The sequence below is a fragment of the Salmo salar genome, chromosome 12 (genome assembly GCF_965601325.2).
Source record: "Salmo salar chromosome 12, fSalSal1, whole genome shotgun sequence".
NCBI classification, from domain to species: Eukaryota; Metazoa; Chordata; class Actinopteri; order Salmoniformes; family Salmonidae; genus Salmo; species Salmo salar.
Genome location: NC_138302.1, coordinates 10,442,978 through 10,460,678, shown reverse-complemented (window position 1 = coordinate 10,460,678; position 17,701 = coordinate 10,442,978). Strand labels below are relative to the sequence as shown.

General features: G+C 44.1%; 1 protein-coding gene across 2 annotated transcripts in view; it reads left to right on the top strand.

The window, feature by feature from the left end:
- Positions 1–14,914, top strand: part of LOC106564132 (lysosomal alpha-glucosidase) — an 84,342-nt gene extending 69,428 nt beyond the window's left edge. For both annotated transcript variants that reach the window (XR_014379587.1, XM_082958561.1), the window contains exons 20-21: positions 7,736–7,882; positions 10,833–14,914. Coding sequence is in view for 1 of the 2 variants with exons in the window: in XM_082958561.1 (XP_082814687.1) it covers positions 7,736–7,882; positions 10,833–10,895 (210 nt within the window). In the remaining variant the exon portion in view is untranslated. The remainder of the gene's footprint in view (positions 1–7,735; positions 7,883–10,832) is intronic.
- The last annotated feature ends 2,787 nt before the right edge of the window (positions 14,915–17,701 follow it).

Sequence of the window (17,701 nt, the reverse complement as noted above, 5' to 3'; positions counted from 1 at the left end):
AGTATAGCCGTGACAGCTGGTTCTACCACTACTAACAGTATAGCCGTGACAGCTGGTTCTACCACTACTAACAGTATAGCCGTGACAGCTGGTTCTACCACTACTAACAGTATAGCCGTGACAGCTGGTTCTACCACTACTAACAGTATAGCCGTGACAGCTGGTTCTACCACTACTAACAGTATAGCCGTGACAGCTGGTTCTACCACTACTAACAGTATAGCCGTGACAGCTGGTTCTACCACTACTAACAGTATAGCCGTGACAGCTGGTTCTACCACTACTAACAGTATAGCCGTGACAGCTGGTTCTACCACTACTATCGCTATAGCCGTGACAGCTGGTTCTACCACTACTAACAGTATAGCCGTGACAGCTGGTTCTACCACTACTAACAGTATAGACGTGACAGCTGGTTCTACCACTACTAACAGTATAGCCGTGACAGCTGGTTCTACCACTACTAACAGTATAGCCGTGACAGCTGGTTCTACCACTACTAACAGTATAGCCGTGACAGCTGGTTCTACCACTACTAACAGTATAGCCGTGACAGCTGGTTCTACCACTACTAACAGTATAGACGTGACAGCTGGTTCTACCACTACTAACAGTATAGACGTGACAGCTGGTTCTACCACTACTAACAGTATAGCCGTGACAGCTGGTTCTACCACTACTAACAGTATAGCCGTGACAGCTGGTTCTACCACTACTAACAGTATAGCCGTGACAGCTGGTTCTACCACTACTAACAGTATAGACGTGACAGCTGGTTCTACCACTACTAACAGTATAGACGTGACAGCTGGTTCTACCACTACTAACACTATAGCCGTGACAGCTGGTTCTACCACTACTAACAGTATAGCCGTGACAGCTGGTTCTACCACTACTAACAGTATAGCTGTGACAGCTGGTTCTACCACTACTAACAGTATAGATGTGACAGCTGGTTCTACCACTACTAACAGTATAGCCGTGACAGCTGGTTCTACCACTACTAACAGTATAGATGTGACAGCTGGTTCTACCACTACTAACAGTATAGCCGTGACAGCTGGTTCTACCACTACTATCGCTATAGCCGTGACAGCTGGTTCTACCACTACTAACAGTATAGCCGTGACAGCTGGTTCTACCACTACTAACAGTATAGACGTGACAGCTGGTTCTACCACTACTAACAGTATTGCCGTGACAGCTGGTTCTACCACTACTAACAGTATAGCCGTGACAGCTGGTTCTACCACTACTAACAGTATAGCCGTGACAGCTGGTTCTACCACTACTAACAGTATAGCCGTGACAGCTGGTTCTACCACTACTAACAGTATAGCCGTGACAGCTGGTTCTACCACTACTAACAGTATAGCCGTGACAGCTGGTTCTACCACTACTATCGCTATAGCCGTGACAGCTGGTTCTACCACTACTAACAGTATAGCCGTGACAGCTGGTTCTACCACTACTAACAGTATAGCCGTGACAGCTGGTTCTACCACTACTAACAGTATAGCCGTGACAGCTGGTTCTACCACTACTAACAGTATAGCCGTGACAGCTGGTTCTACCACTACTAACAGTATAGCCGTGACAGCTCGTTCTACCACTACTAACAGTATAGCCGTGACAGCTGGTTCTACCACTACTATCGCTATAGCCGTGACAGCTGGTTCTACCACTACTAACAGTATAGCCGTGACAGCTGGTTCTACCACTACTAACAGTATAGCCGTGACAGCTCGTTCTACCACTACTAACAGTATAGCCGTGACAGCTGGTTCTACCACTACTAACAGTATAGCCGTGACAGCTGGTTCTACCACTACTAACAGTATAGCCGTGACAGCTGGTTCTACCACTACTAACAGTATAGCCGTGACAGCTGGTTCTACCACTACTAACAGTATAGATGTGACAGCTGGTTCTACCACTACTATCGCTATAGCCGTGACAGCTGGTTCTACCACTACTAACAGTATAGACGTGACAGCTGGTTCTACCACTACTAACAGTATAGATGTGACAGCTGGTTCTACCACTACTAACAGTATAGACGTGACAGCTGGTTCTACCACTACTAACAGTATAGACGTGACAGCTGGTTCTACCACTACTAACAGTATAGACGTGACAGCTGGTTCTACCACTACTATCGCTATAGCCGTGACAGCTGGTTCTACCACTACTAACAGTATAGCCGTGACAGCTGGTTCTACCACTACTAACAGTATAGCCGTGACAGCTGGTTCTACCACTACTAACAGTATAGCCGTGACAGCTGGTTCTACCACTACTAACAGTATAGCCGTGACAGCTGGTTCTACCACTACTATCGCTATAGCCGTGACAGCTGGTTCTACCACTACTATCGCTATAGCCGTGACAGCTGGTTCTACCACTACTAACAGTATAGCCGTGACAGCTGGTTCTACCACTACTAACAGTATAGCCGTGACAGCTGGTTCTACCACTACTAACAGTATAGCCGTGACAGCTGGTTCTACCACTACTAACAGTATAGCCGTGACAGCTGGTTCTACCACTACTAACAGTATAGCCGTGACAGCTGGTTCTACCACTACTATCGCTATAGCCGTGACAGCTGGTTCTACCACTACTAACAGTATAGCCGTGACAGCTGGTTCTACCACTACTAACAGTATAGCCGTGACAGCTGGTTCTACCACTACTAACAGTATAGACGTGACAGCTGGTTCTACCACTACTATCGCTATAGCCGTGACAGCTGGTTCTACCACTACTAACAGTATAGACGTGACAGCTGGTTCTACCACTACTAACAGTATAGCCGTGACAGCTGGTTCTACCACTACTAACAGTATAGCCGTGACAGCTGGTTCTACCACTACTAACAGTATAGATGTGACAGCTGGTTCTACCACTACTAACAGTATAGCCGTGACAGCTGGTTCTACCACTACTAACAGTATAGCCGTGACAGCTGGTTCTACCACTACTAACAGTATAGCCGTGACAGCTGGTTCTACCACTACTAACAGTATAGCCGTGACAGCTGGTTCTACCACTACTAACAGTATAGCCGTGACAGCTGGTTCTACCACTACTAACAGTATAGACGTGACAGCTGGTTCTACCACTACTAACAGTATAGCCGTGACAGCTGGTTCTACCACTACTATCGCTATAGCCGTGACAGCTGGTTCTACCACTACTATCGCTATAGCCGTGACAGCTGGTTCTACCACTACTATCGCTATAGCCGTGACAGCTGGTTCTACCACTACTATCGCTATAGCCGTGACAGCTGGTTCTACCACTACTATCGCTATAGCCGTGACAGCTGGTTCTACCACTACTAACAGTATAGCCGTGACAGCTGGTTCTACCACTACTAACAGTATAGCCGTGACAGCTGGTTCTACCACTACTAACAGTATAGCCGTGACAGCTGGTTCTACCACTACTAACAGTATAGACGTGACAGCTGGTTCTACCACTACTAACAGTATAGCCGTGACAGCTGGTTCTACCACTACTAACAGTATAGACGTGACAGCTGGTTCTACCACTACTATCGCTATAGCCGTGACAGCTGGTTCTACCACTACTAACAGTATAGCCGTGACAGCTGGTTCTACCACTACTAACAGTATAGCCGTGACAGCTGGTTCTACCACTACTAACAGTATAGACGTGACAGCTGGTTCTACCACTACTATCGCTATAGCCGTGACAGCTGGTTCTACCACTACTAACAGTATAGCCGTGACAGCTGGTTCTACCACTACTAACAGTATAGCCGTGACAGCTGGTTCTACCACTACTAACAGTATAGCCGTGACAGCTGGTTCTACCACTACTAACAGTATAGACGTGACAGCTGGTTCTACCACTACTAACAGTATAGACGTGACAGCTGGTTCTACCACTACTAACACTATAGCCGTGACAGCTGGTTCTACCACTACTAACACTATAGCCGTGACAGCTGGTTCTACCACTACTAACAGTATAGATGTGACAGCTGGTTCTACCACTACTAACAGTATAGCCGTGACAGCTGGTTCTACCACTACTATCAGTATAGCCGTGACAGCTGGTTCTACCACTACTAACAGTATAGACGTGACAGCTGGTTCTACCACTACTATCGCTATAGCCGTGACAGCTGGTTCTACCACTACTAACAGTATAGCCGTGACAGCTGGTTCTACCACTACTAACAGTATAGCCGTGACAGCTGGTTCTACCACTACAAACAGTATAGACGTGACAGCTGGTTCTACCACTACTATCGCTATAGCCGTGACAGCTGGTTCTACCACTACTAACAGTATAGCCGTGACAGCTGGTTCTACCACTACTAACAGTATAGCCGTGACAGCTGGTTCTACCACTACTAACAGTATAGCCGTGACAGCTGGTTCTACCACTACTAACAGTATAGACGTGACAGCTGGTTCTACCACTACTAACAGTATAGACGTGACAGCTGGTTCTACCACTACTAACACTATAGCCGTGACAGCTGGTTCTACCACTACTAACACTATAGCCGTGACAGCTGGTTCTACCACTACTAACAGTATAGCCGTGACAGCTGGTTCTACCACTACTAACAGTATAGATGTGACAGCTGGTTCTACCACTACTAACAGTATAGCCGTGACAGCTGGTTCTACCACTACTAACAGTATAGCCGTGACAGCTGGTTCTACCACTACTAACAGTATAGACGTGACAGCTGGTTCTACCACTACTAACAGTATAGCCGTGACAGCTGGTTCTACCACTACTAACAGTATAGCCGTGACAGCTGGTTCTACCACTACTAACAGTATAGCCGTGACAGCTGGTTCTACCACTACTAACAGTATAGCCGTGACAGCTGGTTCTACCACTACTAACAGTATAGCCGTGACAGCTGGTTCTACCACTACTAACAGTATAGACGTGACAGCTGGTTCTACCACTACTAACAGTATAGCCGTGACAGCTGGTTCTACCACTACTATCGCTATAGCCGTGACAGCTGGTTCTACCACTACTATCGCTATAGCCGTGACAGCTGGTTCTACCACTACTATCGCTATAGCCGTGACAGCTGGTTCTACCACTACTATCGCTATAGCCGTGACAGCTGGTTCTACCACTACTAACAGTATAGCCGTGACAGCTGGTTCTACCACTACTAACAGTATAGCCGTGACAGCTGGTTCTACCACTACTAACAGTATAGACGTGACAGCTGGTTCTACCACTACTAACAGTATAGGCGTGACAGCTGGTTCTACCACTACTAACAGTATAGACGTGACAGCTGGTTCTACCACCACTATCGCTATAGCCGTGACAGCTGGTTCTACCACTACTAACAGTATAGCCGTGACAGCTGGTTCTACCACTACTAACAGTATAGCCGTGACAGCTGGTTCTACCACTACTAACAGTATAGCCGTGACAGCTGGTTCTACCACTACTAACAGTATAGCCGTGACAGCTGGTTCTACCACTACTAACAGTATAGCCGTGACAGCTGGTTCTACCACTACTATCGCTTTAGCCGTGACAGCTGGTTCTACCACTACTAACAGTATAGCCGTGACAGCTGGTTCTACCACTACTAACAGTATAGCCGTGACAGCTGGTTCTACCACTACTAACAGTATAGCCGTGACAGCTGGTTCTACCACTACTAACAGTATAGCCGTGACAGCTGGTTCTACCACTACTAACAGTATAGCCGTGACAGCTGGTTCTACCACTACTAACAGTATAGCCGTGACAGCTGGTTCTACCACTACTAACAGTATAGCCGTGACAGCTGGTTCTACCACTACTAACAGTATAGACGTGACAGCTGGTTCTACCACTACTAACAGTATAGACGTGACAGCTGGTTCTACCACTACTAACGCTATAGCCGTGACAGCTGGTTCTACCACTACTAACAGTATAGCCGTGACAGCTGGTTCTACCACTACTAACAGTATAGCCGTGACAGCTGGTTCTACCACTACTAACAGTATAGCCGTGACAGCTGGTTCTACCACTACTAACAGTATAGCCGTGACAGCTGGTTCTACCACTACTAACAGTATAGCCGTGACAGCTGGTTCTACCACTACTAACAGTATAGCCGTGACAGCTGGTTCTACCACTACTAACAGTATAGCCGTGACAGCTGGTTCTACCACTACTAACAGTATAGCGTGACAGCTGGTTCTACCACTACTAACAGTATAGACGTGACTGCTGGTTCTACCACTACTAACAGTATAGACGTGACAGCTGGTTCTACCACTACTATCGCTATAGCCGTGACAGCTGGTTCTACCACTACTATCGCTATAGCCGTGACAGCTGGTTCTACCACTACTATCGCTATAGCCGTGACAGCTGGTTCTACCACTACTATCGCTATAGCCGTGACAGCTGGTTCTACCACTACTAACAGTATAGCCGTGACAGCTGGTTCTACCACTACTAACAGTATAGCCGTGACAGCTGGTTCTACCACTACTAACAGTATAGCCGTGACAGCTGGTTCTACCACTACTAACAGTATAGCCGTGACAGCTGGTTCTACCACTACTAACAGTATAGCCGTGACAGCTGGTTCTACCACTACTAACAGTATAGCCGTGACAGCTGGTTCTACCACTACTAACAGTATAGCGTGACAGCTGGTTCTACCACTACTAACAGTATAGACGTGACAGCTGGTTCTACCACTACTAACAGTATAGACGTGACTGCTGGTTCTACCACTACTAACAGTATAGACGTGACAGCTGGTTCTACCACTACTATCGCTATAGCCGTGACAGCTGGTTCTACCACTACTATCGCTATAGCCGTGACAGCTGGTTCTACCACTACTAACAGTATAGCCGTGACAGCTGGTTCTACCACTACTAACAGTATAGCCGTGACAGCTGGTTCTACCACTACTAACAGTATAGCCGTGACAGCTGGTTCTACCACTACTAACAGTATAGCCGTGACAGCTGGTTCTACCACTACTAACAGTATAGCCGTGACAGCTGGTTCTACCACTACTAACAGTATAGCGTGACAGCTGGTTCTACCACTACTAACAGTATAGACGTGACAGCTGGTTCTACCACTACTAACAGTATAGACGTGACTGCTGGTTCTACCACTACTAACAGTATAGACGTGACAGCTGGTTCTACCACTACTATCGCTATAGCCGTGACAGCTGGTTCTACCACTACTATCGCTATAGCCGTGACAGCTGGTTCTACCACTACTATCGCTATAGCCGTGACAGCTGGTTCTACCACTACTAACAGTATAGCCGTGACAGCTGGTTCTACCACTACTAACAGTATAGCCGTGACAGCTGGTTCTACCACTACTAACAGTATAGACGTGACAGCTGGTTCTACCACTACTAACAGTATAGACGTGACAGCTGGTTCTACCACTACTAACAGTATAGACGTGACAGCTGGTTCTACCACTACTAACAGTATAGACGTGACAGCTGGTTCTACCACTACTAACAGTATAGGCATGACAGCTGGTTCTACCACTACTAACAGTATAGACGTGACAGCTGGTTCTACCACTACTAACAGTATAGCCGTGACAGCTGGTTCTACCACTACTAACAGTATAGACGTGACAGCTGGTTCTACCACTACTAACAGTATAGGCGTGACAGCTGGTTCTACGACTACTAACACAATAGCCTTCTTCCCTTCCTATTGTGTTCTAGAACACGATGACATCGGAGGTGCTGCACGACCACGTTGAGGCTTCCTACATCACCGTGGAAACAGCCTCCTTCTACGGCGTGAAGGTGGAGCCTACCAGGGTCACGGTCAACTCCCAGGATGCTGCATTCACCTACAGAGCCAATCAGGTGAGGCTTGGTGTCAGGAGTCAGAGGTTAAGTGTTTTATAAAGTTCAGATAATGTTTTAGAGCAGCCGTACTCACAATAAAACATTTGATAAAGTTCAGATAATGTTTTAGAGCAGCCGTACTCACAATAAAACATTTGATAAAGTTCAGATAATGTTTTAGAGCAGCCGTACTCACAATAAAACATTTTTTGAAAGGAATGTATGTACCTCCCGAGTGGCGCCGTGGTCTAAGGCATTGATCAGTGCTAGAGGCGTCAGCACAGATCCGGGTTCGATCCCGGGCTGTGTCGCAGCCAGGCGCGACCGGGAGACCAGCGTCGTCCTGGTTAGGGGAGGGTTTGGCCGGCTGGGATGTCGTTGTCTCATCGCGCTCTAGCGACTCCTTGTGGGGGGCCGGGCGCAGTGCACGCTGACTTCGGTCGTCAGCTGGTACATTGTTTGTGTCTTCCGACTGTGTCAAGAAGCAGTGTGGCTTGGCGGGGTCATGTTTCGGAGGACGCATGCTTCTCGACCTTCGCCTCACCCGAGTTCTTACGGGAGTTGCAGCGATGGGACAACACTGTAACTACCAATTGGCTATCACGAAGAAGAGGATCAAAAAACTAAGGAATGTAGTCGGGCTTTCAATTGAATGCTGTTGAGAGTTGTAATAGTAGGAAGCACAAGGTGCCATGTGTAAATGTGGTAGTGGTGGTGCTGCTGCACGGAGAGTTCTCCTCTCATGTCATTCACTAACAGACCTTAGACAGCTGTTTATAACCTGTCAGGAATCTCCAGTTGATCTACTACTAGCCCACGTTACAGCTGTTTATAACCTGTCAGGAATCTCCAGTTGATCTACTACTAGCACACGTTACAGCTGTTTATAACCTGTCAGGAATCTCCAGTTGATCTACTACTAGCCCACGTTACAGCTGTTTATAACCTGTCAGGAATCTCCAGTTGATCTACTACTAGCACACGTTACAGCTGTTTATAACCTGTCAGGAATCTCCAGTTGATCTACTACTAGCACACGTTACAGCTGTTTATAACCTGTCAGGAATCTCCAGTTGATCTACTACTAGCCCACGTTACAGCTGTTTATAACCTGTCAGGAATCTCCAGTTGATCTACTACTAGCCCACATTAGATAGCTGCTTATTCCAACTTACCTTCCCAAATACACCATTGATGTTGTTAAGTCAACAGGTATCATTTGAACACACGTAAGACATGGTAAACTGGGTAGACATTACCTTAGACCTAAAAAATATACACTACATGATCAAAAGTATGTGGACACCTGCTGTCCAACATCTCATTTCAAAATCATGGGCATTAATATTTAGGTGGTCCCCCCTTTGCTGCTATAACAGCCTCCACTCTTCTTTTTAAATTTACTTTTTTGCACTTTGAACTTTGACACCTTTTTCTCCCCAATTTTGTGATATCCAATTGGTAGTTACAGTCTTGTCCCATCGCTGCAACTCCCGTACGGACTCGGGAGAGGCGAAGATCGAGAGTCGTGCGTCCTTCAAAACAAGACCCCGCCAAGCCCCACTGCTTCTTGACACAGTGGTCGCTTAACCCGGGAGCCAACCGCACCAATGTGTCGGAGGAAACGCCGTACACCTGGCGACCATGTCAGCATGGCCCGCCACAGGAGTCACTAGAGCGCGATGGGACAAGGACATCCCAGCCGGCCAAACCCTCCCCTAACCCAGACGACGCTGGGCCAATTGTGTGTCACCTCATGGGTCTCCCAGTGTGACACATGCAGTGCCTTAGACTGCTCTGCCGCTCGGGAGACCCCCAGCCTCCACTCTTCTGGGAAGGCTTTCCACTAGATGTTGGAACATTGCTGCGGGGACTTGCTTCCATTCAGCCACAAGAGCATTAGTGAGGTTGGGCACTGATGTTGGGCGATTAGACCTGGCTCGCAGTCGGCGTTCCAATTCATCACAAAGGTGTTCGATGGGGTTAAGGTCAGGGCTCTGTACAGGCCAGTCATGTTCTTCCACACCAATCTCAACAAACCATTTCTGAATGGACCTCGCTTTGTGCACGGGGGGGCATTGTCATGCTGAAACAGGAAAGGGCCTTCCTCAAGTTGTTGGAAGCACAGAATCATCTAGAATGTCATTGTATGCTGTAGCGTTGAGGTTTTCTATCACTGGAACTAAGGGGGCAGAACCATGAAAAACAGCCCCAGACCATTATTCTTCCTCCACCAAACTACAGTTGGCACTATGCATTGGGGCAGGTAGTTTTCTCCTGGCATCCACCAAACCCAGATTCGTCCTTCGGACTGCTAGATGGTGAAGCGTGATTCATCACTCCAGAGAACGTGTTTCCACTGCTCCAGAGTCCAATGGCGGCGAGCTTTACACCACTCCAGCTGACTCTTGGTATTGCACATGGTGATCTTAGGCTTGTGTGCTGCTGCTCGGCCATGAAAACCCATTTCATGAAGCTCACGACGAACAGTTCTTGTGCTGACGTTGCTTCCAGAGGCAGTTTGGAACTCGGTAGTGAGTGTTGCAGCCGAGGACAGGTGATTTTTACACGCTTCAGCACTCGGCTGTCCCGTTCTGCTGAGCCCTCGTTGCTCCTAGATGTTTCCACTTCACAATAACAGCACTTAGTTAGTTGACCGGGGCAGCTCTAGCAGGGCTGAAATTTGACTAACTGACTTGTTGGAAAGGTGGCATCTTATGACGGTGCCACATTGAAAGTCACCGAGCTCTTCAGTAAGTCTTTTCTACTGCCAATATTTGTGTATGGAGATTGCAAGGCTGTGTGCTCGATTTTATACACCTGTCAGCAAGGAGTGTGGCTGAAATAGCCCCCTAGGAAATGTGTGAGTTGAGTCTCCCCATGTTTAGAGAAAATGATATCTGTGGTTTGTTATTAATGTATCTCTCTGTTTCTCCATTTGTCTCCCTCTCTGTCTCCCTCCCTCTAGGTGTTGACTGTAACAGACCTAGGACTGAATCTCAGCCAGAACTTCACCATCAGTTGGATCTAACAGGTTTTCCCAAAAATGGGAATTCTGACCTTTGGAATGTTGTTGGTTTTCCTTCCCTGACGGTCTCTACTGCTTTACTCCCCATGTCTGTGACCCAAATGGCAACCTATTCCCTATATGGTGTACTATCAGGGCTCAAAAGACGCTCACTATAGGACACACACCATATGTTGCTCCGGGTAGAGTTGAATCCTAACCTGAACCATTAGATACTAACCTAACCACAGATCTACGACCAGATTACCCTCCTAAAATCCTAACCTGAACCATTAGATACTAACCTAACCACTGATCTAGGACCAGTCCTAAAACCAGTGTCTAGGACTGAGTTCCCCAACTGGCAGCCAACTGATTTTATTTGACCCCCCCCAAGTTTTCTGAGGAGAATATTTTAAATTTTTTTATCAAAATAATATTTCATTTTTATTGTTAGACATAAGAAACTGTAACACCAGTTATTTTTATTTTGGAAATCTGTTCCCAAGTATTCCCATGCATAATAGAGAGACACGTGATTGTATACAAATGTAGGCAAGGTTTGAAATGATTGTTTTAGTCAAATTATTATATCTGTTTGTTTGGGCTTGTTGCAGTGAAATTAGTCTACAAATGATTTGTAATTATATTCCGGCCCCAACTATCCGCTCACGAAAAAAATCAGCCCGTGGCTACTACTTCCTCCCTGTCTGAATCTAGTTGATGATCCCTGGTCTAGGGGACTACTTCCTTCCTGTCTGAATCTAGTTGATGATCCCTGGTCTAGGGGACTACTTCCTCCCTGTCTGAATCTAGTTGATGATCCCTGGTCTAGGGGACTACTTCCTCCCTGTCTGAATCTAGTTGATGATCCCTGGTCTAGGGGACTACTTCCTCCCTGTCTGCTGTAACTGTGCCAAAAGTAGCCTGTGTCCCAAATACCACCCTATCCCCTATATAGTGTACTACCAATGACCAGGGCCCTTGTATATAGGGTATAGGGTGCCATTTGAGACAGGTATAGTCTCTGTGAAGCTTTATAGTGGTGGTGATGACAGTATTTATTTTTGCTGATTTATGGTATAAACATCTATGAAAAATTACATTTTATATAGTATTTAAATGATAAATGTCTATAATAATGCACAAACTACCACCACACAGTGTAACCAGCCCAGCCAACAGTACAGCCAGACCCGGTTACCGGGATTTACCTCCCAAAACCACTCCCTTTTCCCTGGATTAATAACATTGAGACACTGATAAATGTTAAATGATATGCCCTGTCTGAATCTGGCTTCTATATGGCCTCTGCATAATGAATCAGCGCTCAGGGTGGGGACAGACGGGGCCCGTCTCAGGGTGGGGACAGATGTGTAGATCTATCATCTCATCATGGTAGATTTTTTTTCTTGTGACAGGTAGGCCTACACTTGCTGAGGCACAGCCAATGCTACAGTAATATAAAGACTGAATAAGTATCAAATTTACCCATCTCTATCTGGCTTTCAGGGTCACCTTGTTTTTTTAATTGTAAAGATTTTTAAGTTTTTTTTAAAACTGCCTGTCACTCGAATATCAGTGCATGAAATATTCTGAAAGATATTTGTCAGCCTGCTAATTATACAAAAGGCCCTATTATATTTCAAAGTTAAAATAAAATCCACTAGCCTATACTAGCCGCATGTTCTCTTGTGCTTTATCATGGTTTGAACGATGTGCGTAATTCTAGTCCGTATAATACAATACAGTACAGTAATACAGTTCACACTCAAATAGTCTACTGGAGCTAGTTTCATTTATTTAGCCAACAGAGCATATAGCTAGCTACATCTATGGGCTTTTATGTTTTTCTGTCGTGCAGTAGCCTATATCATATATGTATTGGATAACGGCACAATCTTTTGGCCTTTTTTGGTCTTGGGCTCATTAGATGTCTTTAATGTAGGGCTCATTAAATGTCTTTAATGTAAGGCTCATTAAATGTCTGTCATGTAAGGCTCATTAAATGTCTTTAATGTAAGGCTCATTAAATGTCTATAATGTAGGGCTCATTAAATGTCTTTAATCTAGGGCTCATTAAATGTCTTTAATCTAGGGCTCATTAAATGTCTTTAATGTAGGGCTCATTAAATGTCTTTAATGTAGGGCTCATTAAATGTCTTTAATGTAAGGCTCATTAAATGTCTTTAATGTAGGGCTCATTAAATGTCTTTAATGTAGGGCTCATTAAATGTCTTTAATGTAGGGCTCATTAAATGTCTTTAATGTAGGGCTCATTAAATGTCTTTAATGTAGGGCTCATTAAATGTCTTTAATGTAGGGCTCATTGGCTCATTAAATGTCTTTAATGTAGGGCTCATTAAATGTCTTTAATGTAGGGCTCATTAAATGTCTTTAATGTAGGGCTCATCGGGCTCCGGTAGCATCAGGCTTGAATATTTTTTTTTATCAAAGCTCTAATCAAATCCAGACAGGTCTGTTTATATGCTTTATAATGCTTTTGAATGACCGTTCTGGTTTGGACTGGAATTACTGGTTTAGCCGGAAGGAAAGTGATTTATTCCCAGGATGGAACATTTGTAAAATACTATGAAAATATTAAAACGTAAGCCAGACGCCAGCATTAGTTTGAAAGGCCTCCTGTGTATTTTACTGGTTAGTAAAATATGAAGTCTAGTAGTTCTGCCACTGGTCATTACTACAGTAAAGAGCCAACTTTTATTTGCTGTTTTCATTTCTCAGAGGAAAGGTGAATATGTGCAATAAAAAGGAGAGGAACTTTTCTTTCCCTCAGAACAAGACTAGAATGGGGTGAAATGGATCTTAGTGTATTTGGGGAGTTTCATGATAATAATCAGTGATTGTTGTTATTGATCCTGATATGTACATATTGTTGTTGACAAGCTTGTTTGCACTGAATCAGGACATATTGAAGGTACAGAGAAGTGCCTTACGAATGATCAAACTGTGTCTCTTCTATAACAGCTCTGTTTTAACTCTATTCTAGAATTCTAGTTTCAGAACACCTCTAGAACAGCTCAGTTTTAACTCTGTTCTAGAATTCTAGTTTCAGAACACCTCTAGAACAGCTCTGTTTTAACTCTGTTCTAGTTTCAGAACACCTCTAGAACAGCTCAGTTTTAACGCTGTTCTAGAATTCTAGTTTCAGAACACCTCTAGAACAGCTCTGTTTTAATTCTGTTCTAGTTTCAGAGCACCTCTAGAACAGCTCTGTTTTAACTCTGTTCTAGTTTCAGAACACCTCTAGAACAGCTCAGTTTTAATTCTGTTCTAGTTTCAGAACACCTCTAGAACAGCTCAGTTTTAACTCTGTTCTAGTTTCAGAACACCTCTAGAACAGCTCTGTTTTAACTCTGTTCTAGTTTCAGAACACCTCTAGAACAGCTCTGTTTTAACTCTGTTCTAGTTTCAGAACACCTCTAGAACAGCTCAGTTTTAACTGTTCTAGTTTCAGAACACCTCTAGAACAGCTCTGTTTTAACTCTGTTCTAGAATTCTAGTTTCAGAACAGCTCTACATTGTTCTAAAAGTAGAATTCTAGTTTCAGTTGGTTTTCTAACTGCTTTACTGTGACTCTAAAACAGGGTCTTTCTCTCTAAAACACTGAATAATGATATTCAAGGCTTTTTAAAGTATTGTCAAGCTTTCTTAGACATACAGTTGTCTTTACTAGATAATGGAAGAGGATTGTCGTTGACATTTGAAGTATTATTGGTAATGCAACGTTTGAAATTGATTGGTTGAAATGTTTGACAAAAAAAACATATATATATATTTTTGTTGATTTAAGTGGTAAAATGAAGACTATGTAAGGGAAGACATATTTTCAGAGTGAAAGATTATTTATCTTGCCTTTATGTTGGTCAGTTCTGCCAGTGGGTATATCTATCTGGCATGAATATTACAATGACTGTTGATGCTGTAATGCCTGCCTCTCCATTTCCATTTGTGTTAAGTTGATTGGGACATGCTCAGACATGCTCATTTCAAATGATGACTTGATTAAATATGAATCCTGACTCCCATGTGTCTGTTAGATCTGTTTCTCCAATGGATGGATGGGATGGGAGGGACGTATATTACCTGGGTGTAGTTTAATCCGGTGTATTACTACTGCTTGGCTGGAACAGAATCCTGCACCCATCAAATATGCTGTTTTATTTCATTCCATTGTCCTCTAATCATTTTTGTTGTTGTGGGGGGGGGGCAGGTAGATTGTGGTTTCGATCAATGTAATTGTCTGCATCATTTCCAATCCCCTATATATTTATTTGTAAATATATAAAGTACCAGTCAAAAGTTTGGACATGCCTACTAATTCCAGGGTTTACTATTAAAATAGTACTATTTTCTACATTGCAGAATAATAGTGAGGACATCAAAACTATGAAATAACACTTGTGGAAATGTGAAAGGAATGTAGGAGAATAACAATAGATCTGGTAAAAGATAATACTTTTTTTCTATTTTTTTGTACCATCTTTGAAATGCAAGAGAAAGGCCATAATGTATTATTCCAGCCCAGGTGCAATTTAGATGTTGTTCACTAGATGGCAGCAGTGCATGTGCAAAGTTTTAGACTGATCCAATGAACCATTGCATTTCTGTTAAATGTTGTATGAAGACTGCCCATATGTGCCTAATATGTTTATTAATACATGTTCAAAATAATGCATCCTCCTCAAACACTACCATGGTATTTTTTCACTGTAATAGCAACTGTAAATTGGACAGTGCAGTTAGATTAACAAGAATTTAAGCTTTCTGCCAATAACAGATATGCGTATCCTGGGAAATGGTCTTGTTACTTACAACCTCATGCTAATCGAATTAGCCTACGTTAGCTCAACCGTCCCATGGAAGGGACACTGATCCCAAAGAAGTTTTAATGCGTTTGAGCCAATCAGTTGTGTTGTGACAAGGTAGGGGTGGTATACAGAAGATAGCCCTATTTGGTAAAAGACCATATTATGGCAAGAACAGCTCAAATAAGCAAAGAGAAACAACAGTCCATTACTTTAATAAGACATGAAGGTCAGTCAATATGGAACATTTCAAGAACTTTGGAAGTTTATTCAAGTGCAGTCACAAAAACCATCAAGCGCTATGATGAAACTGTCTCTCATGAGGACCGCCAGAGGAGGAGACTACATGAATCAGGCCTTCATGGTTGAATTGCTGCAAAGAAACCAGTACTAAAGGATACCAATAATAATAAGAGACTTGCTTGGGCCAAGAAACACGAGCAATTGAGCAATTTTGTTCTCTCTCTGTGTGTGTGTGTGTGTGTATTTACTTTCTACACGTTGTTACAGCCTTATTTTGAAATTGATTAAAAAATATATATAATTAAATCCTCAATCGGACACACAATACCCCATAATGACAAAGCGAAAACACAGAAATACCTTATTTACGTAAGTATTCAAACCCTTTGCTATGATCCTGTTTCCATTGCTCATCCTTGAGATGTTTCTACAACTTGGAGTCCACCTCTGGTAAATTCAATTGATTGGACATGATTTGGAAAAGCACACAGCTGTCTATATAAGGTCCCACAGTTGACAGTGCGTGTCAGAGCAAAAACCAAGACATGAGGTCGAAAGAATTGTTCGTAGAGCTCAGAGACGTGATTGTGTCGAGGCACAGATCTGGGGAAGGGTACCAAAACATGTCTACAGCATTGAAAGTCCCCAAGAACACAGTGGCCTCCATCATTCTTAAATGGAAGAAGTTTGGAACCACCAAGACTCTTCCTAGAGCTGGCCGACCGGCCAAACTGAGCAATCAGGGAGAAGGGCCTTGGTCAGAGAGGTGACCAAGAACCCGATGGTCACTCTGACAGAGCTCCAGAGTTCCTCTGTGGAGATGGCGGTACCTTCCAGAAGGACAACCATCTCCGCAGCACTTCACCAATCAAGCCTTTATGGTAGAGAGGCCAGACGGAAGCCACTCCTCAGTAAAAGGCACATGACAGCCCGTTTGGAATTTGCCAAAAGGCACCTAGACTCTCAGACCATGAGAAACAAGATTCTCTGGTCTGATGAAACCAAGATTGAACTCTTTGGCCTGAATGCTGAGCGTCACATCTGGAGGAAACCTGGCACCATCCCTACGGTGAAGCATGGTGGTGACAGCATAGTGATGTAGGTATGTTTTTCAGCGGCAGGGATTGGTAGACTAGTTAGGATTGAAGGAAAGATGAACGGCGCAAAGTACAGAGAGATCCTTGATGAAAACCTTCTCCGGAGCACTCAGGACCTGAGACTGGGGCGAAGGTTCACCTTCCAACAGGACAACGACCCTAAGCACACAGCCAAGACAACGCAGGACTGGCTTTGGGACAAGTGTCTGAATGTCCTCGAGTGGCCCAGCCAGACCTGGACTTGAACCAGATCTAACATCTATGGAGAGAACTGAAAATAACTGTACGGCGACGCTCCTCATCCAACCTGACAGAGCTTGAGAGGATCTGCAGAGAAGAATGGAAGAAACTCCCCAAATACAGGTGTGCCAAGGTTGTAGGGTCATTTCCAAGAATACTTGAGGCTGTCATCGATGCCAAAGGTGCTTCAACAAAGGACTGAGTAAAGGGTCTGAATACTTATGTAAATGTGATATTTCAGTTTTCTTTTTTATAAATTTGCAAACATTTCAAAAAACTGTTTTTGCTTTGTCATTTATGAGGTATTGTGTTTAGATTGATGAGGGGAAAAAACAATATTCAATTTTAAGAACAAAGCTGTGATGTAACATAATGTGGAAAAAGTGAAGGGGTCTGAATACTTTCTGAATGCACTGTATAT